General features: G+C 49.1%; 1 protein-coding gene across 1 annotated transcript in view; it reads left to right on the forward strand.

Moving 5' to 3' along the window:
• ACER3 (alkaline ceramidase 3) overlaps nt 1-8,411 on the forward strand; it is a 53,596-nt gene extending 45,185 nt beyond the window's left edge. Inside the window, exons 5-11 of the mRNA XM_073661573.1 lie at nt 344-425; nt 752-787; nt 4,287-4,345; nt 6,253-6,354; nt 6,523-6,627; nt 7,948-7,993; nt 8,094-8,411. Of these exons, the coding sequence (XP_073517674.1) occupies nt 344-425; nt 752-787; nt 4,287-4,345; nt 6,253-6,354; nt 6,523-6,627; nt 7,948-7,993; nt 8,094-8,147 (484 nt within the window). The 3' untranslated portion in view covers nt 8,148-8,411. The remainder of the gene's footprint in view (nt 1-343; nt 426-751; nt 788-4,286; nt 4,346-6,252; nt 6,355-6,522; nt 6,628-7,947; nt 7,994-8,093) is intronic.
• The last annotated feature ends 15,091 nt before the right edge of the window (nt 8,412-23,502 follow it).

Raw genomic sequence — 23,502 nt, forward strand, 5'->3', positions numbered from 1 at the left:
TCCTATGTGTTGTTTAATGGCACTGCTTAATTTAATATATAATGAAACTTATCCTATAAAAATATATATTTATGTATTTATGGGGAGGGGGAAGCAAAGGAAAGTGGTAATCCTGCTCCCATTTCTCCTGAGCTCTGCTGCCATCTAGTGATCACATTATGTAAGTGTTCATTTGGAATGAGAAGTTTGTATCAAGTGGCTCCCTGGTCAACCGTGGTCCGTTGTGATGATCTGGGACTCTTGCAGTACTACTTTTTTATCATCAGGGGGCAGTATCCAATCCCTTCGAATCCGTCTGGATCTTGCATTCTGTGACTTTCTGCTTTTGTTTCTCTTTTTTCAGATATGAATGTTTCAAGAACAGAAACTCCTATAATTATTTGCTGCTCGTCCTATTAATGCTTTTCAGTGTAATAGTAACTACAGTAAGTGTGGGGGGGATAACTGTTCACCCGTGGGGGGAGGAAAAAATTGTTATGCTATTCATATTTCTTCTGTTTGCGCCGACATTGCGGTGAATGATAGTGTGCAGATGGCGCCCTCTAGTGGCTTATGGCATGAATTGCACTGATTAAATTATGGGTAGTTGGGATAAAGCGTTTTCATTGGGTCCCCATTTGGGCCTCATTCAGTTACATTAATATCCTGCTATGTGTAGCTGGCTGAGCTCTGCTACATGTGTATAGTATAGGACTGGGATGACATCCGGCGCATACATCAATAATGCCTGTTTTTCTTTTTTCTATGTCAGGTTTACTTACTATGGAAGGAGCCAGTGTTTCATCAGGTAGGATTACTATTAGTATCTGTTAAAGTGATCGTCACTTCACGCAGCAGGGAACTTGTGCTGACGCATGACAGGCAATCTGGACAAGCGGAGCTGCAGTGTAAAGCATGGCGAGGGATACTGCAGTAGAGGAAGCCTCTGATGAGGCAATAGGTTATATTACAGACTATCCCTGACTTCAACTGACGTTACTTCCTAAGAGGCATGTTCATGATTGTTGTGCCCTAATAGAGTAGAACTGTAGTGTAAAGCATGGTGGAGAGTCAGCAGTAGCCTGTGCTTGTGATAAGACAAATCAGGATCCTAATACTGCGACCTTTGAGTCAACATATAAATCCTTTAAAACCAATAATTTTATTAGATTCTCTAAAACAAAAAAATGAGATATAGCTAACTATGAATGCTATATGACCCAAAAGAGGATTGTTACTGTGAAGGACGGACTTAAAATCGCCCTGATAAGCCCTTCAAAAGTCCTTATCGCGGGGGTTGGCACCCTAAAAAGCAAATTTGGCACCCCCACTCCACGGCGGCTGCCCCTAACTATCCCTGTAATGCCCTACGTAAGTGAGCTATAACAGAAGGATAAGGTGACTGCCTAATCTGATACAACCGTTTTCCTAGCATAGGTATAATGGCAATATTATAATAAATTGATAGGACTTATCTCTGATTATGCAATCGCCCCGACGCGTTTCCCCAGAATCAGGTTGATCAGGAGGCTGATACAAAAAGCTACGCAGGGGATCACTCCAGATACAGGAGGGCTGGCCGCAACGTGCCGCCAATGGCCTAGGGTTAAATAGACTCAGCCACGCAAACATACGCCCTTCCTTAAAAAGCGGCACCTGATTACCATAGGACTCCTTTGTCCCCACAAATGCTACTGCGCATGTCTACCTCTAAAGACGCTGGAGGACGCTCATCGTCACCATGAGCATAAGCGCCGAATACAAGCTCCAGAACATACGGGGAGAATGATGTATGCTCGATTCAGCGCAACCGGAAGTGACATACTGCGTCACTTCCGGGTCCAAGCACAACAGATACGGTCAGAGGAAAGCCCACTGAACAGACATAAGCGCATAATCTCGACTCCCACAGACAATGTAATTAAAGTGGTAATATAGGCAGATACAGGTAGGATCCTAAGGTACGGCAATATTGTTACTGCTATCATCTGAGTATTGACTCCTTATCAAACTACATTTAAGTAGTAACCTTAATAAATATTAATATAATTATGGGGATAATAGATTTACTCATATGTATGTGTGCTGGAGGAGGACGGTGTCATACATAAAGAAACCCTTATACAAACTATATACTCAGACCCCCAATGATGAGGTGCCCATGAGCTATGTATAGGACAGAGATCCAAAAAATGGTCCAAGGACTGATAATATGGCCCAAATTGTATGGGCCTACACATCAAACCATCAATCGGAGGACCGCCGCCATTCAGATGGTACTCAGCAAGGCAATTTTGGGCTAGTTAAATCCCTTTTCAAGAAATGATTGGTTCAGGCCAATTCAGGGAAGTGGAGGAAGAGGGAAAGACCACGAGGGAAACATTCACAAGAAGCAGATCTAGGACAGCTGTTCATGTCATGATTGTGCCCTAATAGAGTAGAACTGTAGTGTAAAGCATGGTGGCTAGTCAGCAGTAGTCTGTGCTTCTGATAAGACAAATCAGATTCCTAATACCGCGACCTTTGATAGACAATTCAGCTAAGAAGCTGTCACCGATCATGACCGTGCCCTAATGGAGTGGAACTGTAGTGTAAAGCATGGTAGAGGGACAGCCTCTGTTAGTACAGAGGGCAGATAGGCGATTACCTTTGACTTTAATAGACTGTTCAGCTAAGAAGATGTGACTGATCATGGCTTTGTCCTATTGGACCAGAGCTGTAGTGTAAAGCATGGTGGAGAGACAGCCTGAAGCTCAGGTGGAGCCACTTATCATAGCTGTAGTGTAAAGCATGGTGGAGAGACAGAGCCACTTATCTTATACTTGCATGATAAGAGCAGCAAACTCTGGAGGAAATGACTGCCGGATATGGATTATCCAGCATTACAAAGACCTACACAAAAGAGGCTAAACCTCCCAGTGACCTCTTATTTCTCACAGCTGAGTGTTTGCTGCAGTGTTTCCGGCCTCCCCTTCCCCAAAAAAAATCACAAATGCCCCCTCCTGTCCTGAGTGTTTGTTACAGTGTGTCAGCCTGAAGTCTTCTGCTACGTTTAGCAATATGAGCATTGCCAACACTGATACACTGCAACGGAGCCTTCAGCTGTAATAGGACTTGGTTATGGTGGCGGGGGAAGGGTTAAGCCTTATTGTAACCTTTGAATGATCTCATTCACTGACAGCAAGCAGACCTCCTGAAAATGGTAAGGAATTATCAAAAAAAACATTGACCAAAAACTCCCATCTGTCTGCAGCCGGAGCGTCCCCCACTGCTCTGTCTATAGATGAGCCGCCGGAGCTTCCCTCACTGCTCTGTCTATAGATGAGCCGCCGGAGCGTCCCCCACTGCTCTGTCTATAGATGAGCCGCCGGAGCGTCCCCCACTGCTCTGTCTATAGATGAGCCGCCGGCGCGTCCCCCACTGCTCTGTCTATAGATGAGCCGCCGGCGCGTCCCCCACTGCTCTGTCTATAGATGAGCCGCCGGAGCGTCCCCCACTGCTCTGTCCATAGATGAGCCGCCGGAGCGTCCCTCACTGCTCTGTCTATAGATGAGCCGCCGGAGCGTCCCCCACTGCTGTGTCTATAGATGAGCCGCCGGCGCGTCCCCCACTGCTCTGTCTATAGATGAGCCGCCGGAGCGTCCCCCACTGCTCTGTCCATAGATGAGCCGCCGGAGCGTCCCCCACTGCTCTGTCCATAGATGAGCCGCCGGAGCGTCCCCCACTGCTGTGTCTATAGATGAGCTGCCGGAGCGTCCCCCACTGCTGTGTCTATAGATGAGCCGCCGGAGCGTCCCCCACTGCTGTGTCTATAGATGAGCCGCCGGAGCGTCCCCCACTGCTGTGTCTATAGATGAGCCGCCGGAGCGTCCCCCACTGCTCTGTCTATAGATGAGCCGCCGGAGCGTCCCCCACTGCTGTCTATAGATGAGCCGCCGGAGCTTCCCCCACTGCTCTGTCTATAGATGAGCCGCCGGAGCGTCCCCCACTGCTGTCTATAGATGAGCCGCCGGAGCTTCCCCCACTGCTGTGTCTATAGATGAGCTGCCGGAGCGTCCCCCACTGCTGTGTCTATAGATGAGCCGCCGGAGCGTCCCCCACTGCTGTGTCTATAGATGAGCCGCCGGAGCGTCCCCCACTGCTCTGTCTATAGATGAGCCGCCGGAGCGTCCCCCACTGCTCTGTCTATAGATGAGCCGCCGGAGCGTCCCCCACTGCTCTGTCTATAGATGAGCCGGCATGCGGAGGCCGCCCCTCCATCTTATAGTGACGTGAAGTTATTTCCTTTATGTATTCTCCCTCCGCAGGTGATGTACGGCGTGCTGGTGGGCTTCCTCGTCCTCCGATCTGTGTATATAGTTACATGGTAAGGCCTGACACGTTGTTGTTTTTAATGTTGTTGTTCTTCTTTTTTTTTTTTTTTTTTTTTTTATTAAACATCCTATTTGGACTACTTTACAATATTAACCCTCCTCCCCTCCATATGTCCTTTATTGGTGCCAGATTTTGCAAATGGGACGCCCCTTTAATCTCTTCCCGATGGCAAATTTTAATGTTTTTTTTGCAATTTTATTTTTTTCCTCCCCTTGTTCCAAAAGTCATAAGTTTTATAAAAAAAAATGTCCCCATCGGCATCGCTTCACAAGGTCTCCCCCCCCCCCCCCCCGACTCCCCCACTCCCCCAGGATGAGTTCTAGTTTTGAATGAATCCTCTTTTACTATATAATGTACTAGTGGAAAAAAAAAATGCAGCCATTTTTAATGTATTTTTTGGAGGGGGTGAAGTGTACAGTGTGGCAAAAGTGACCGAGTGGCTGGTTAAGGCCCAAATAGTCCTAATAAGGGTCTAGAACGCATTATACAAGAGGGGAGCAAAAAAGAAAATAGAAGAACCCTGCTTCAGAGGCCAGATCAGTAGTCAGTGGCCACTGGTCCAGTGTTGTGAGAAACGACACCTACCTGCCGGCGTTCCCGGCGCCTTTTCTGATTAGAAAGCCCGACGAGCATGGTGTGTCAGGACTGTCGATGAGAAGGGGTGCCAGGTATGCCGGCAGGTAGGAGGAAGATCTGGTCTGATGGCCACTGACTACCAATGTGGCCACTGGACCAGGGCCCTGTGACTTTTTGCTTACCTCTACATTATACCCTTTGCTATGATTGACACATTACTCACATAATGGTAGACAAAGGGTGAAATAAAAATGTAAATGTCAGTGTTTTCTTCAGTTTGGCTGGTCATCCAGGGCAGGGAAAAAGCTCTCCCCTTTTTCTGGTGCGCTGGCTCTCCCCCTTTTTCTGGTGCGCTGGCTCTCCCCCTTTTTCTGGTGCGCTGGCTCTCCCCCTTTTTCTGGTGCGCTGGCTCTCCCCCTTTTTCTGGTGCGCTGGCTCTCCCCCTTTTTCTGGTGCGCTGGCTCTCCCCCTTTTTCTGGTGCGCTGGCTCTCCCCCTTTTTCTGGTGCGCTGGCTCTCCCCCTTTTTCTGGTGCGCTGGCTCTCCCCCTTTTTCTGGTGCGCTGGCTCTCCCCCTTTTTCTGGTGCGCTGGCTCTCCCCTTTTTTCTGGTGCGCTGGCTCTCCCCCTTTTTCTGGTGCGCTGGCTCTCCCCCTTTTTCTGGTGCGCTGGCTCTCCCCCTTTTTCCGGTGCGCTGGCTCTCCCCCTTTTTCCGGTGCGCTGACTCTCCCCCTTTTTCCGGTGCGCTGGCTCTCCCCCTTTTTCCGGTGCGCTGGCTCTCCCCCTTTTTCCGGTGCGCTGGCTCTCCCCCTTTTTCCGGTGCGCTGGCTCTCCCCCTTTTTCCGGTGCGCTGGCTCTCCCCCTTTTTCTGGTGCGCTGGCTCTCCCCCTTTTTCTGGTGCGCTGGCTCTCCCCCTTTTTCTGGTGCGCTGGCTCTCCCCCTTTTTCTGGTGCGCTGGCTCTCCCCCTTTTTCTGGTGCGCTGGCTCTCCCCCTTTTTCTGGTGCGCTGGCTCTCCCCCTTTTTCTGGTGCGCTGGCTCTCCCCCTTTTTCTGGTGCGCTGGCTCTCCCCCTTTTTCTGGTGCGCTGGCTCTCCCCCTTTTTCTGGTGCGCTGGCTCTCCCCCTTTTTCCGGTGCGCTGGCTCTCCCCCTTTTTCCGGTGCGCTGGCTCTCCCCCTTTTTCCGGTGCGCTGGCTCTCCCCCTTTTTCCGGTGCGCTGGCTCTCCCCCTTTTTCCGGTGCGCTGGCTCTCCCCCTTTTTCCGGTGCGCTGGCTCTCCCCTTTTTCTTCCTCCCTGCCGTTTGCTGACTGCCCATTATCTTGTTGCAGGGTGTACCCGTGGCTGAGGGGCCTGGCTTACACCTCGTTAGGAGTGTTTTTAATTGGATTTTTGCTCTGGAACGTGGACAACATTTTCTGCGACACCTGGAGGTAAGAATTGTTTAGGCGGCTGTGCGGGGTGACGCATCACATCGGTCACAAACGTTGAGCTGACAACCTTCAATGTAGCTGCTGATCACCCAGATATCACACGGGCGGCTGCAGGTATACGTGCCGCACTGCCCGGGCACATATAGAAGTGTCATGTGTCTGTTGCAGGGACGTCAGACAGAAGATGCCTCCAGTCCTGGGGGCAGTGACGCAGTTCCATGCTTGGTGGCACATACTGACCGGACTGGGCTCCTACCTGCACATCTTGTTTAGGTAATTGATCAGCTTTTTTTTTTTTTTATTATTATTTATTTGATTTTTGCCTTTTTTCATAACTACTCCTTTTAAGTATTTTATAGGTTCATGTGGGTGTTTTTTATTGCCATAACATTATTTTAAACAACTTTGCAGATATTCAATATCTCCTGATGGTTTTTTTTTTTGTGTACACAGCACTTATGCATGCCAATGCGGTATTTGTGCGCTGATGCAGGTTTTCAGCTCCGTTTCTGCACAAGAAAATTAAAGCGCAATATATACGTGGATGGGTCTTTAACCCTTTCCCACCTCAGCCAATTTTCATTTGTTACGCTCACATTTTTTTTTTTCCCCTCCCCCTTCTTCCGAGAGATATAATTATTTCTTTATTTTTTATCTCGCCTGTTGACTCTTGTTTTTACCAAGAGTTTTGAATAATTTCCATCAGGATCAATAAAGTGGTGTGGTATGACACAATTTTTCATTATATAAATTACTGAAAAAATGGAAAACAAATTCCAAGTGCAGTGAAATTGTGGAAAAAAAAAAATAAAACCCACAAATCACTTTTTTTTTTTTTGTTCCCCACCCATCTCCCCTTACAAAAAAAAAAAAAAAAACACGTAGTTTTTGTTTTTCCTTAAAAGAAGACACTGATTTGTGTTTGTTTTTTACAATTTAACTGCACTTGGATTTTTTTTTTTTTCCATTTTTCAGGACATTTTTATATAATGAAAAATATTAATATTCAAAACTACCGACTTGTCCCATAAGAAAACAAGCCTAAGGCTATGTTCACACATCATGTTTTTTTTGGGTTTTTTTTGCATCACAAATCTGCAGCAAAAGTTTATCTTCAGGGGCATTTTGTTCAGTATTTTTCTTGCAGTTTTTGGTGCTTTTTTTTTTTATGCATTTTTCAGCAAGGCACAAAATCCTGAACCAAAAAAATAAAAACATGAGAATTCTGGTTTCTCATAGACTTTGCTGGTAGTGCAAAAAAGGCAGCTGAAAATTAGCATAAAAATCTGCAGCAAAAAAAAAAAAACACTGAAAAAACCATGATGTGTGAACATACATACCTTTAAAATTGTTAATTTTTCGGGGGAACTCTGCAGATTGAGTCTGTAAATTCCTTGTAAAAATCTGCAACAAATCCAGAAAGGAATTAATGCAAAGTTGGTATTTATAGAATAAAATGGTCAGCGCCATCTGCTGCAGATTTATTGCAGATTTGCCGTAGGATCCACTGTGAATAAGTTGGTTTTGGTATCTAATGCTCCAGGTGTGTGCCGCGGCTCTGCTCTAACTGGATCTCGCTTGGTCTCTTTTTAGCTTGTATACGCGGACTCTTTACCTTAAGTATCGGCCCAAGGTGAAGGTAAGTACCTGCTTAGTGCAGTACCACAGACCACCTGTTGGCAGGTGTGGCGCTGGTGATACCCCGTATTGATTCCCGTCTCTGGTCTTCTTCTGAGCAGTTCCTGTACGGGATGTGGCCGGTGATTATGGTGGAATCTTCCAAGAGGCAATGACTGAACGAGAGGAGACGGAAAGACAAAACATTCCAAGGACTCCCGACAGTCTATGCAGCATCTCGGACTACAACTCTACTTATTTCTATATTCCAAGTACCCGCTGAGAGTGCCTGTGCGTGACGGCGCCCCCCTTTATACAGAGCCGTGGAGTACGCAGCCTCGCCGACGGGACATGGCTGTCACATCGCTCCACTGGCGACTGAACGGGTGGAGTGACCAACACTCCCATCATCTTTCCTATTAAATGTGACTTTTGACTAATTTTTATTATATTATTGCCTTTCCGGGATCAAGTATTTCTGCCTCATCCTCCGACGCGGGGATATTCTTAGCGCACAATCTGTGGGTTTTCGTTGGGTCCGAGCCACAGCAAATAAAAACGCGCGTCGGGTGTGTGGAGCGTCGTCCCGTGAAAATAGCACAGGATACACCGGGATATAATCTATAGGGGGTCACTTATTAAAATAATGTAACACAAGCAGGAGGTGTAAATTACTGAAGAGCGAACTGTTCTGGTGGATTCGGTACCTCTAAAAAGTATTCACGCCCCCTCGCCATCATTGAATCAGTGTTTTTTTTAGTCCAGTGCCGAAAAAGCCAATCTCAAATTTTCTGAGCTGCCAATTAACACAAGAATAGTCCAGTGCATAAGTATTCACCCCCTCCCAACCCTCACAGCTTTGAGTGTGTTCAGATTTGCCATAACTGTCTTTACAGGTGTAGAAATCAGAGTTTCTTTAATTTGCTGTTTAGGGTCAGTCCAAAAATGACGGACTTGTTGCAAAAGTTTCTGCAAGGTCCTGTTCACATGAATAGAAGTCACTGGAATTTCTGAAAGAAATCAGCTGCATCCACCATAAAGTTCTTAAGTGCTGCAGATCTCTTATGGACGGCAGCAGGTTTTCCACCAGATCTCATTAGTTGCTGTAGATCTCTTATGGACTGCAGCAGCTTTTCTACCAGATCTCTCTAGTTGCTGTAGATCTCTTATGGACTGCAGCAGCTTTTCCACCAGATCTCTCTAGTTGCTGCAGATCTCTTGTGGACGGCAGCAGCTTTTCCACCAGATCTCTCTAGTTGCTGCAGATCTCTTATGGACTGCAGCAGCTTTTCCACCAGATCTCTCTAGTTGCTGTAGATCTCTTATGGACTGCAGCAGCTTTTCCACCAGATCTCTCTAGTTGCTGCAGATCTCTTATGGACGGCAGCAGGTTTTCCACCAGATCTCATTAGTTGCTGTAGATCTCTTATGGACTGCAGCAGCTTTTCCACCAGATCTCTCTAGTTGCTGTAGATCTCTTATGGACTGCAGCAGCTTTTCCACCAGATCTCTCTAGTTGCTGCAGATCTCTTATGGACTGCAGCAGCTTTTCCACCAGATCTCTCTAGTTGCTGCCGATCTCTTATGGACTGCAGCAGCTTTTCTACCAGATCTCTCTAGTTGCTGCAGATCTCTTATGGACTGCAGCAGCTTTTCCACCAGATCTCTCTAGTTGCTGCAGATCTCTTATGGACTGCAGCAGCTTTTCCACCAGATCTCTCTAGTTGCTGCAGATCTCTTGTGGACGGCAGCAGCTTTTCCACCAGATCTCTCTAGTTGCTGCAGATCTCTTGTGGACGGCAGCAGCTTTTCCACCAGATCTCTCTAGTTGCTGCCGATCTCTTATGGACGGCAGCAGCTTTTCCACCAGATCTCTCTAGTTGCTGCCGATCTCTTATGGACTGCAGCAGCTTTTCCACCAGATCGCTCTGCTTGCACATTGATTATCCATCTTTAGTTTCCTCCCAGCGTCTGCTGCCTAGAAATGTCTCAAGCCCCATTCACATGAATCTGACAGTCAGAGAAATCTATCCTAATCCTGGATTCGCACATCTGTTTCGTTTTGCAGATCTCCTGGCTCAATCTCCTAATGTATGCCTGTGAGGCCGTTAAGGTCGGGAGACCCATGGCCGTTCTAGAAATCGCGGCCCTTGTATACGGATTGTATAATGCAGCCGGTGGCTCCTCGGTGCTGACGTTCCCTTGCGGACTGCAGCAGGTTTCTACACCCATTTGCCTTCCATGTTTTGATTCCTTCCCGTGTGTTCTGCCTAGAAGTGAAGAAGCCATCACCACTAGAGATGAGCGGTGTTCAACTAGAACTGTTCGCCAATCTCAAATTCGAGCTGTTTTGGGCGGTGTTCGAGTCGTTCGACGAACGCGAACGATTTGCAAAAAATTCGGCTGTTCGAGGTTATGTTCGATAACTGTTCGTGCACCAAAAGCGTGTCCTGCATGTCTGGCGCTATTTAGAGCACCAATCATGCAGGGATTGTCTGCCACTCACTGTAATGCCGCAGCCATGGTGGTTGTGGCATTACAGTGATTGCCCAAATCGATGGGAACAGTGCCAACAGTGAAACATGAAAAGCCGGCAATTCAGCAGCGGCATACACCGGTACCCGACAATTTATAACAGAAAGAATAGAGCTTCACACATAGATTAGATAGATATAAACATGTCAGCCACATATATATGAAGTACAGGGACAGTGCTGCTTACTGTACTTGTCATTTAGTGTTAAAATAAAGGATTCATTAAAAAAAAAAATTGGCGTGGGGTTCCCCGTAATTTTAGGCTCTAGCGGAGGTTAAGCAGACGGCTGGGGCAAATGTTTGAAGCCTGGGAAGGGGGTAATACCCACGGAGCTTCCCAGGCTACTAATATCAGCCCCCAGCTGAATACCTAGCCTTTACTACCTATTAAAATGGGGGACCCCCCTATTTTAATAGCTAGCAAAGGCTAGGCAGTCAGCTGGGGGCTGATATTAATAGCCCAGGAAGGGAGCCATGAATATTGGCCCCCTCCCAGGCTAGAAACACCAGCCGTCAGCCGCCCCAGAAATGGCGCATCCATAGGATGCGCCAACTCTGGCACTTAGCCTCGCTCTTCCCACTGCCCAGTAGCGGTGGCAGTGGGGTAATAGGGCTGGGGTTGATGTCAGCTTATAATGCCAGCTGACATCAAGCCCAGGTTAGTAATGGAGAGGCGTCTATAAGACACCCCCATTACTAACCCCATAGTCAAAGTTAAAAAAAAACAGAAACACCCAGAATAAAGTCCTTTAATTGAAATAAACACACAATTCTTTATTGTTCTAAATTAAACCATACTTACAATCACGCCCATTCCAATGAAGCCAACGATCTCCTGCAATAAAAGTAAAATATTAAACCAACATCATCCTTACCTTTCCATGGTTCCCAGGACAGCTCCAGCTCTGCTACATTCACATGACAGGCTGGACCGCAGCAGAAAGCTGCCATCCAGCCTGTCATCCCGCAGACACTGAGAAGCGCAGGCATGCTTGTGCTCCTCAGTGTCAGGCTGTGACGGCATCCAGATGAGTCTAGTTCATGTCCAATGAACTCAGTTCACCTCATGCACGTCACTGACAGCGTGGGAAAATTCTCCTGCGCATGCGGTGAGTGCAGGAGAATTCTCCCACGCTGTCAGTGACGTGCATGAGGTGAACTGAGTTCATTGGACATGACCTCGGCTCATCTTTATGCCGTCACAGCGAGACACTGAGGAGCACAAGCATGCCTGCGCTTCTCAGTGTCTGCGGGATGACAGGCTGGATTGCAGCTTTCGGCTGCGATCCAGCCTGTCATCTCGATGTAGCAGAGCTGGAGCTGTCCTGGGAACCATGGAAAGGTAAGGATGAGGTTGGTTTATTATTTTTCTTTTATTGCAGGAGATCATTGGCTTCAGCTGGAATGGGCGTGATGGTAAGTCTGGTTTAATTTAGAACAATAAAGAATTGTGTGTTTATTTCAATTAAAGGACTTTATTCTGGGTGTTTGTGGGTTTTTTTTTTAACTTTGACTATGGGGTTAGTAATGGGGGTGTCTTATAGACGCCTCTCCATTACTAACCTGGGCTTGCTGTCAGCTGGCATTATAAGCGGACATCAACCCCAGCCCTATTACCCCACTGCCACCGCTACAGGGCAGTGGGAAGAGCGAGGCTAAGTGCCAGAATTGGTGCATCCTATGGATGCGCCATTTCTGGGGCGGCTGACGGCTGGTGCTTCTAGCCTGGGAGGGGGCCAATATTCATGGCACTCTTCCTGGGCTATTAATATCAGCCCCCAGCTGACTGCCTAGCCTTTGCTACCTATTAAAATAGGGGGGACCCCACATCATTTTTTGGGTGGGGTCCCCCATTTTAATAGGTAGTAAAGGCTAGTTATTCAGCTGGGGGCTGATATTAGTAGCCTGGGAAGCTCCGTGGGTATTACCCCCTTCCCAGACTTCAAACATCTGCCCCAGCCGTCTGCTTAACCTCCGCTAGAGACTAAAATTACGGGGAACCCCACGCCAATTTTTTTTTAATAAATCCTTTATTTTAACACTAAATGACAAGTACAGTAATCAACACTGTCACTGTACTTATTATATATGTGACTGACATGTTTATATCTATCTAATCTATGTGTGATGCTCTATTCTTTCTGTTCTAAATTGTCGGGTACCGGTGTATGCCGCTGCTGAATTGCCGGCTTTATTAAAGAGAGTGTCTTCTGAGCAGTTTGTCAGCTTTTGGACACCTTTGAAGGTGTTTTCTATGTGTTTCTATGTGTTTTTGTTTACCTGCCATTGGTTTTAACGGTGTTCGACGAACCGAACCCGAACACTATGGGGGTGGCTCAACACTAATCACCACCACTGCTATATTTGATGGCACGTCATTTCTTTTATGCCAAATTTTAATTTTGTAATTACTTTTTTTTTTTTTTCCCTCCCAAGAAAGGTTTTCCATTCTTTTAGTCGCTGCTCGGTCTTATCTGTGATGAAGCCTCTCCTCCTGAGTTGTCAGATCTATTCTCTGCCTCTCGCTAGTTTCCTCATTTTTAAAAACATTATGCTATTAAATGCACTGTGGTTTTCTGTTTTTACATGTACAATACACTAAAAAAAAAAGAAAAAAGTGTGGTTGGGGGCGCTAATACTTTTTATAGGCACTTTATATGCAATGTATACCTAGAAGCAGTGCCTAACTTATTTTCTTAATACATTTTTGTGCCCATCCTTTGTGTGTTTTGTTTGTTTTCTAAGGTTTTTAGGATGTTTAGGCTGCTGTATGAAGCAGTTACCACAAGAGGGCAGCATCACATTTTTCTCAACTTTAATAGGCAACAGATAAAACTTATATATATTTTATTATTTATAATCCCACTGCTCAAAAAACTAAAGGGATCACTAAATACCACATCCTAGGTACCGCTGAATGAAATATTCCTGTTGCAAATCCTTATTCATTATATAGTGGAATGCATTGAGAACAATAAAACATAAAAATGATCAATATAAATCAGAATTAATCTCCCATGGAGGCCTGGATTTGGAATGATACTCAAAATTAAGTCAAATTACAGGCTGATCCAACTTTGATGTAATGTCCTTAAAACAAGTCAAAATGAGGCTCAGTATTGTGTGTGGCCTCCACGTGCCTGTATGACCTCCCTACAACGCTTGGGCATGCTCCTGATGAGGCTGAGTATTGTGTGTGGCCTCCACGTGCCTGCATGACCTCCCTACAACGCCTGGGCATGCTCCTGATGAGGCTGAGTATTGTGTGTGGCCTCCACGTGCCTGTATGACCTCCCTACAACGCCTGGGCATGCTCCTGATGAGGCTGAGTATTGTGTGTGGCCTCCACGTGCCTGTATGACCTCCCTACAACGCCTGGGCATGCTCCTGATGAGGCTGAGTATTGTGTGTGGCCTCCACGTGCCTGTATGACCTCCCTACAACGCCTGGGCATGCTCCTGATGAGGCTGAGTATTGTGTGTGGCATCCACGTGCCTGTATGACCTCCCTACAACGCCTGGGCATGCTCCTGATGAGGCTGAGTATTGTGTGTGGCCTCCACGTGCCTGTATGACCTCCCTACAACGCCTGGGCATGCTCCTGATGAGGCTGAGTATTGTGTGTGGCCTCCACGTGCCTGTATGACCTCCCTACAACGCCTGGGCATGCTCCTGATGAGGCTGAGTATTGTGAGTGACCTCCACGTGCCTGTATGACCTCCCTACAACGCCTGGGCATGCTCCTGATGAGGCTGAGTATTGTGTGTGGCCTCCACGTGCCTGTATGACCTCCCTACAACGCCTGGGCATGCTCCTGATGAGGTTGAGTATTGTGTGTGGCCTTCACGTGCCTGTATGACCTCCCTACAACGCCTGGGCATGCTCCTGATGAGGCTGAGTATTGTGTGTGGCCTCCACGTGCCTGTATGACCTCCCTACAACGCCTGGGCATGCTCCTGATGAGGCTGAGCATTGTGTGTGGCCTCCACGTGCCTGTATGACCTCCCTACAATGCCTGGGCATGCTCCTGATGAGGCCGAGTATTGTGTGTGGCCTCCACGTGCCTGTATGACCTCTCTACAACGCCTGGGCATGCTCCTGATGAGGCTGAGTATTGTGTGTGGCCTCCACGTGCCTGTATGACCTCCCTACAACGCCTGGGCATGCTCCTGATGAGGTTGCGGATGGTCTCCTGTGGGATCTCCTCCCAGACCTGGACTAAAGCATCCGCCAACTCCTGGACAGTCTGTGGTGCAACGTGACGTTGGTGGATGGAGCGAGACATGATGTCCCAGATGTGCTCAATCGGATTCAGGTCTGGGGAACGGGCGGCCAGTCCATAGCTTCAATGCCTTCATCTTGCAGGAACTGCAACCCAGGGCCAACCGCACCAGCATATGGTCTCACAAGGGGTCTGAGGATCTCATCTCGGTACCTAATGGCTGTCAGGCTACCTCTGGTGAGCACATGGAGGGCTGTGCGGCCCTCCAAAGAAATGCCACCCCACACCATTACTGACCCACTGCCAAACCGGTCATGCTGAAGGATGTTGCAGGCAGCAGATCGCTCTCCACAGCATCTCCAGACTCTGTCACGTCTGTCACGTGCTCAGTGTGAACCTACTTTCATCTGTGAAGAGCACAGGGCGCCAATGTGAAATCTGCCAATCTTGGTTTTCTCTGGCAAATGCCAAGCGTCCTACACGGTGTTGGGCTGTGAGCACAGCACCTACTTGTGGACGTCGGGCCCTCATACCACCCTCATGAGTCTTTCTGACTGTTTGAGCAGACACATGGATGTTAGTGGCCTGCATTTTGCAGGGCTCTGGTAGTGCTCCTCCTGCTCCTTGCACAAAGGCGGAGGTAGCGGTCCTGCTGCTGGGTTGTTGCCCTCCTACGGCCCCCTCCACGTCTCCTGGTGTACTGGCCTGTCTCCTGGTATCTCCTCCATGTTCTGGACACTGTGCTGACAGACACAGCTTCCCTTCATCCTGGATGAGCTGCACTTCTGTGGGTTGTAGACACCGCCTCATGCTACTGTACCTCTAGGGGTGAGAACAATGACAAAATGCAAAAGTGACCAAAACAGCAGCCAAAAAGGATGAGAACAGATAAATGGTCTGTGGTCACCACCTGCAGGAAATCTTCAGTTTCTTGGCAATTTCTCGCATGGAATAGCCTTCATTTCTAAGAACAAGAATAGACTGTCGAGTTTCACATGAAAGTTCTCTTTTTCTGGCCATTTTGAGAGTTTCATAGAACAAACAAATGTAATGCTCCAGATTCTCAACTAGCTCAAAGGAAGGTCAATTTTATAGCTTCTCAAATCAGCCAAACCGTTTTCAGCTGGGCTCACATACTTGTGCAAGAAGAAAAAAAAGCCATCTAACCTATACCTCTCGGCGTTTCTGGAGCACGAAATCTCAAGGGACCGCAAACAAGAATTAGAAAAACATTCCAGCTTCCATCGTGGATAAAAAAGAGTTTTTTTATTTAAGTAATGGCAATTCCATATAAAAATATTTAGCCATAGCAACGCGTTTCGAGTGCAATGTGAGTCCTTTGTCAAAGCTATACGACTAATGAACAGACGTGATTAAATACAAAAAATACACCAATCCAATGAAAGATAAAAATCACATGATTAGCTGTCAATCAGAGCAGCGAAAATCCCATGATTGAAGCATACAAAATGGAATCTAATATGACATACAAAAAGGATTATAAAAATAATTACATAGAAAAAACACACATGTAGGTGAGCCTACAGGAGGAAAATAGAAAAAAAAAAAAGCACAAAATGTGATCATGATGTCCTGTTAAGGGGGAAGGGGGTCTGTTGCTGACACTGTTATAGGTGTAAGGTCCCCCAATTCTGTTAATATCCCCCATCCTGGTATATATGGCTCCCTCCTTCCTTTTATACGTGGCCCTCATCCCCATCCTGGTATGCATGGCCCCCCTCATGCCTCTTCCTGGTATGGATTGTACCCTTCATCCTGGTATATATGGCCCCCTTCATCCTGGCATGCATGGTCCCCTTCATCCCTCATCCTAGTATGTATGGCCTCCCTCATCCCTCTTCCTGGTATGTATTGCACACTTCATCCTGGTATGTATGGCCTCCTTCATCCCCATCCTGGTATGTATGGCCCCCCTCATCATCATCCTGGTATTTATGGCACCCTTCATCCCTCATCCTGGTATGTATGATCCCCCTCATCCCTCTCCCTGGTTATGTATGGCACCCGTCATCCCTCTTCCTGGTATGTATGGGCCCCCTCATCCCTCTCTCTGATATGTATGGCACCCCTCATCCTGGTATGTATGGCACCCTTCATCCCTCTTCCTGGTATGTATGGCACCCCTCTTCCAGGTATGTATGGTACCCCTCACCCCTCTTCCTAGTATGAGTGGCACCCTTCATCCCTCATCCTGGTATGTATATGGCCCCCCTCATCCCTCTCTCTGATATGTATGGCACCCCTCATCCTGGTATGTATGGCCCCCCTTCCTCCTGGTATGTCTGGCACCCCTCATCCCTCTTCCTGGCATGCATGGCACCCCTCTTCCTGGTATGTATGGCACCCTTCATCCCTCATCCTGGTATGTATCGAAGTCCTTTTTATATTTTTATAGCCCATTCATTAATTCTCCAAACATAACTCTCCACCAAACTCTACCGCACCCAAAAGCACCAGATATTGGCTGGTGATGAGCTCATGCAGCCTTTATCTATCCCTCATCACCTCAAGATGGCTGGCATTGTAAATAAGCCACTGTACTTTGTGTCACCCCCACCTCATTGTAGAATATAAGCTCTTACGAGCAGGGTCGTCATTATTTTAGCTTTAATTATTGTATTATCTTTAGCTATGTTACTTATGACTGTTGTATATGAACCTCTGAATTGTAAAGCGCTGCGGAATATATTGGCGCTATATAAACATTATGTATGGCCCCCCTCCTCCCTCTTCCTGGTATGTATGACCCCATTCATCCCTCTTCCTGCTATGTATGGTACCCCTCATCCCTCTTCCTAGTATGTATGGCATCGCTCATCCTGGTATGTATATGGCCCCCCTCATCCCTCTTCCTATGCTTGGCATCGCTCATCTTGGTATGCTTGGCACCCCCTGATCCCCATCACGCTGCACACAAAAAAAATAATTATACTCACCTCCTCTCTGCTCCACCGCTGCATCCTGCTCTGCTGCTGACAGGGATCTCACTATGTGAGCCGGTCATGGCGTAACTGCCATGCGCCGTCACACTGAGATGCAGTGCCGGAATAGTCACTGCTCACCACGCCGTGACAGTGTACGTGGGGAGCAGTGACCATTCACTCTCCTTAATAGCACTCACACTGCACCCGCAGTGCGGCTCCTGCTGCAGCAGGTGGTCACGTGTGTCTGCTATTAAAGATCATAAATATTCACTACAACCCACTCCCATGGGAGTGGATTGCAGTGAATATTCATGGTCTCTAATAGCGGGCACACCGATCGCACTGCGGGTACAGTGTGCGTGCTATTAAGGAGAGTGAATGGTCACTGCTTCCCACGCACACTGTCCCGGTGTGGGGAGCAGTGACTATTCCGGCACAGCATCTCAGTGTGAGGGCTCATGGCAGTTAAGACATGCGTGGCTCACACAGTGAGAGCCCTGTCAGCAGCAGAGCTGGACGCAGTGGTGGAGCAGAGAGGAAGTGAGTATCATTTTTTTTTGCGTGCAGCATGATGGGGATCAGGGAGTGACAAGCATACCAGGAAGAGGGATGAGGGGGGCCATACATACCAGGAGCGGCGCTGCAAGTACAGTGTGCGCACTATTAAGGAAAATGAATATTCACTGCTCCAGCAGTGAATATTAATTTTATTTAGCAGTGGGCGCAGTGTAGAGTGCAGCAGCGGGCTACTGCCTCCTGTTCCCCACTCCTCCGCCGCCGCAACTCCCCCCCCCCCACAGTGTGTATGTATGTATGTTCAAAAGTTTACATATCCCAGCAGAATTTTTCCTTTCTTGGCCTTGTTTTATGAATGATAAAAAAAACTTTTTCTCCACTCATGGTTATTAGTTGGGTGAAGCCATTTATTGTCAAACTACTGTGTTTTCTCTTTTTAAATCTTAATGACAACCAAAAATATCCAAATGAACCTGATCAAAAGTTCACATACCCTGGTGATTTTGGCCTGGTAATGTGCACAGAATCTGACAGAAATGGGTTTGAATGGCTACTAAAGGTAACATCCTCACAGTAGCATCGGCGTCTCTGCCTCCTGCTAGGCAGAGACGCCGTCCCTCTCACTTTCCTGTTCAGCGCACGGCGTCCTCCAGCGCTCCTTCCCTCGCTGCTGCCGGCACACGCTCCTTCCCGGGCACTGTGCTTAGGGCGCGCGCGCACTCCCCCTCTCTTAAAGTGACCATATATAAGACACATCCTCCAAAATGGAAGTGCCCGAGCAAAGTTGTTGCAAAGCATACTCACCTCTGCTTCAGCCCTCAGGTCCCGTTGCCAGCCTGACTACCAGTCCTGTCTGCCTGCTTGTCTGCTCTTCAGCCCGACAGTCTGTCTCCTGCATCTGCCAGTCTGTCTATGGGCAAGTCCACTTGCGGACCAGGAAGCACCTGCCAGTTACCTGCCTGCTACCTGCCGTACCTGCTAGCCCGCTCACCTGGGAGCACTCACCTGCTACCCGCCTGCTAGCCTACCTGGAGGCTCCGCCGTCACTTGCCGTGACCGCCTGCCTGCCAGCCAAGAGACTCTTACCCGCTCAACCATCACTTGCCGTGACCTCCTGCCTGCCAGCCAAGAGACTCCTACCCTGTTAGCCGTCACTTGCCGTGACCACCTGCCTGCCTTAGAGACTCTTACCTGCTCTTCCGTCACTTCCCGTGATCACCCGCCTACTCACCCAGAGACTGCTACCTACCTGTTGTGTCCACCCGCTACTTCGGTCAGTCCCAGCTACCTGACCCGTGGGAGCCACCTGCTCTATTACAAGGTCGTCCCCAGTATAACACCTGCCCCTCGGGGTCCCTCCTTGTTCCAAGGCACAGAGGTTCCACCACCCGGCCCCGTTACAGTTTGCTCGGGCCATGGCACCCGGTGGCACCCAAGCTCCCTCGCTCTCTGACCTGTTCCACGAAGTCTCCCGTCAAAGATCCCAACAGGAATCCATCCTGAACCACCTGCGTAATGTCAACTCCCGCCTGGACACACTGACTGCTCCACCTGGACCTGCCTCCAGTCGTACGACTCACGCCCCGACAGCGCCGCTGCCCATCAATGCCATGGTACCCGGTCTGGGTCCCTGGCTCTCTGCACCGCCTCGTTTTGGTGGAGATCCCGCCTTGGCTCGAGGCTTCATTAACCAGTGCACCCTGCACTTTGAACTCTTGGCACATCACTTTGCCACCGACCGGGCCAAAGTGGCCTTCATCATGTCCCATCTCACTGGGGAAGCACTGGCTTGGCTAAATCCCCTGTGGGAGAGAGGGGATCCCCTGGTATCCAACTTGTCAGCTTTCCTCACTGCTTTCTGGAAAGTCTTCGATGAACCGGGACGAAAGACCTCGTCAGCCTCCTCTCTGCTACGTCTCCGCCAAGGGAGTCTCACCGTAGGCCAATATGCCATACGGTTCCGTACCCTCGCTTCTGAGCTTGCCTGGGATAACGAGGCCTTGCTGTCCATCTTCTGGGAGGGTCTTTCTGGTCGGATTAAAGATGAACTTGCCGGTCGGGACATCCCTACCACCCTGGACGACCTGGTGTCACTTGCTACCCGGATTGACATCCGGTTCCAGGAACGTACCAAGGAAACTACCCGTGAGAGAAGGTTTCCCCGCCTTGCTCCTAACTTCCAGATACCTGTCTCTTCTTCAGTCACTCCCCGGGTGCACTCACCCGAGCCCATGCAGGTCGACCAGACCAAGTTGGTCAAATCCCGCCAGGAGTCACGCCGGGCCGAGGGGAGCTGTTTCTATTGTGGCAGCAAGGAGCACCTGATCCGTTTCTGCCCTGAGAGGCCGGGAAACGCCGGTGTCTAGGATCGCTCGGAGAGGTTGTCCAAGACAAAAGTAAGTCCTCTCCCTCCCTGACTTTGTCTGTCTCTTTCTCCTGGGGAGAGGATCGGCACTTTGAAATCGCCCACCTGGACTCTGGAGCTGCTGGGAACCTCATCTCCCAGTCCTTGGTAGAGCCTCTAACTGAACCTTTGTCAGTTGCCTCCGTGGATGGTAGACTCCTTCCAGTGCCCATCCTGCTCGTCACTGAACCCTTAACTCTTCAGGTGGGAATGCTGCACTCCGAGAAGATCTCCTTCCATGTGCTATCCGGACTCTCTCACTCCCTGTTGCTAGGTCTACCTTGGCTCCAGACACATGAACCCGTATTGAACTGGCGATCCGGTGAAGTACTCCGGTGGGGTCCAGACTGCTATAAGACCTGCTTGGTTCCGGTTCGCCCAGCTCGCCCTCCGCCTACTCCAGCTAATCTACCCGGTCTCCCGGCTCCATACTGGCCCTATGCGGACGTCTTCGGTAAAAAGGAAGCAGAGATGTTGCCACCCCATAGGCCATATGACTGCCCGATCGACCTGGTACCTGGCGCCACTCCTCCCCGTGGGCGAATTTACCCGTTGTCTGCAGCCGAAACCCGGGCCATGTCTGAAAACATTGAAGAAAATCTGGCTAGGGGATTTATCCGAAAATCTACCTCCCCGGCTGGAGCCGGATTCTAATTTGTCAAAAAGAAAGAAGGCTCGCTACGTCCCTGTATTGACTACAGAGGACTCAATCTAATCACTGTAAAAAACAAATACCCCCTGCCGCTCATCTCCGAATTGTTTGACCATCTCAAGGGCGCCAGGATCTTCTCCAAGCTGGATCTACGAGGAGCATATAACCTGGTCCGTATCCATCAAGGAGACGAGTGGAAGACAGCATTCAATACCCGGGACGGTCACTATGAGTACCTCGTGATGCCCTTTGGTCTCTGTAATGCCCCCGCTGTCTTTCAAGAGCTGGTCAACGACATCTTCCGTGACCTCCTGTACTCCTGCGTAGTGGTATACCTGGACGATATCTTGGTCTTCTCTCTGGATCTCCCCACACACCGGAGGGATGTTCGTCAGGTCCTGCTTAGGCTTCGGCAGAACCACCTCTATGCCAAATACGAGAAGTGCCTCTTCGACCAGACCTCCCTTCCATTCTTGGGCTATGTTATCTCCCAGACTTGTCTGCAAATGGATCCCGAGAAGCTCACTACCGTCCTAAAATGGCCCCGTCCAGAGGGATTGAAGGCGATACAGCGATTCCTGGGCTTCCCCAATTACTATCGTCTTTTCATCCCACACTTCTCGTCCCGGACTGCTCCCATATCTGCGCTTACCTGTAAGGGGGCAAATCCCAAGGTATGGTCGCCTGAAGCCGAGGAGGCTTTCCTTTCCTTAAAGAGAGCCTTCGCCTCTGCCCCCATCCTGCATCGTCCGGACTGCAATAAACAATTCTACCTGGAGGTTGATGCCTCCTCCTCCGGAGCCGGAACGGTACTCACCCAAAAATCTTCTACCGGGAGAATGGTAACCTGCGGCTTCTTCTCCAAAATCTTCACCTCGTCTGAGCGCAACTACTACATAGGAGACCGTGAATTGCTAGCCGTCAAATTGGCACTGGAGGAGTGGCGCTATCTGCTTGAAGGGGCTCTTTACCCGGTGATCATCTACAGGGATCACAAAAACCTGGCATATCTCCAAAATGCCCAGAGACTTAATCCTCGCCAGGCCCGGTGGTCGTTGTTTTTTGCCCGCTTCGACTTCATACTTCATTTCCGCCCGGCGGACAAGAACGTCAAAGCTGATGCCTTGTCCCGATCCTTCCTGTCCTCCGACCAAGAGGAGGAGCCTATGCACATCATTGACCCCTCCAAGGTGATGAATGTGGCCCCCTTGGATCTGACTCGTCTTCCACCCGGTAAGACGTTTGTAGCAGTACCAGATCGGGAGAGGGTTCTTCGCTGGGGACACTCTTCTAAACTAGCTGGCCATGCTGGCCAAAAGAAGACCTTCCAGCTCATTACCCGGCATTACTGGTGGCCTACCCTGCGTAAGGACGTTGTAGACTTCGTCGCGGCCTGTTCATCCTGTGCCCGTAACAAAGTTCCCAGACATCTACCAGCTGGCCATTACCTGCCCCTTCCCGTACCTGCTGCTCCATGGCAGCACATTGCTATGAACTTTATCACCGATCTTCCTGTTTCTGCCGGTTGTACAGTCATTTGGGTGGTTGCTGACCGCTTTTCTAAAATGGCCCACTTCATTCCCCTGCCTGGTCTCCCATCTGCACCCGAGCTGGCTAAAGACTTTATCCGCCACATTTTCCATCTCCATGGCCTACCCCTCCACATCGTGTCTCATCGTGGGGTTCAGTTCACCTCACGCTTCTGGAGAGCCACATGTAAGCTGCTAGACGTCACCCTGGATTTCTCCTCCGCTTACCACCCACAGTCCAATGGTCAAGTGGAGCGGATCAATCAGATCCTGACCAGCTACCTCCGGCACTTTGTTAATGCCCACCATTCGGATTGGGTGGATCTCCTACCATGGGCCGAATTCTCTTATAATAACCATGAGCGAATCCTCTTCCAAATCCCCGTTCTTTATAGTCGGTGGCCAACATCCCCGGATTCCAGTTCCTGTCTCCGCTTCTGTGGACAGCCCTGCCGTGGAGTCTCTTGTCAGCAAATTTTCTACCATTTGGGAGAGTACCAGGTCCGCTCTTCTGTCCTCCGAGCGGATGAAGAGATATGCTGATAAGAGACGTCTGGATCCGCCTCAATTCCGTCCGGGCGACAAGGTTTGGCTCTCTTCCAAACATGTGCGGCTCAAAGTACCCTCCTACAAGTTGGGTCCTCGATTCATCGGACCCTTCGAAGTCCTCAGGCAAATTAACCCAGTGGCCTACAAATTAAAACTCCCGGCCACCCTACGCATTCCCAA

Source organism: Phyllobates terribilis, unplaced genomic scaffold, assembly GCF_046119375.1.
Source record: "Phyllobates terribilis strain yellow unplaced genomic scaffold, ASM4611937v1 Scaffold_2__4_contigs__length_985480577, whole genome shotgun sequence".
Classification (NCBI taxonomy): Eukaryota; Metazoa; Chordata; class Amphibia; order Anura; family Dendrobatidae; genus Phyllobates; species Phyllobates terribilis.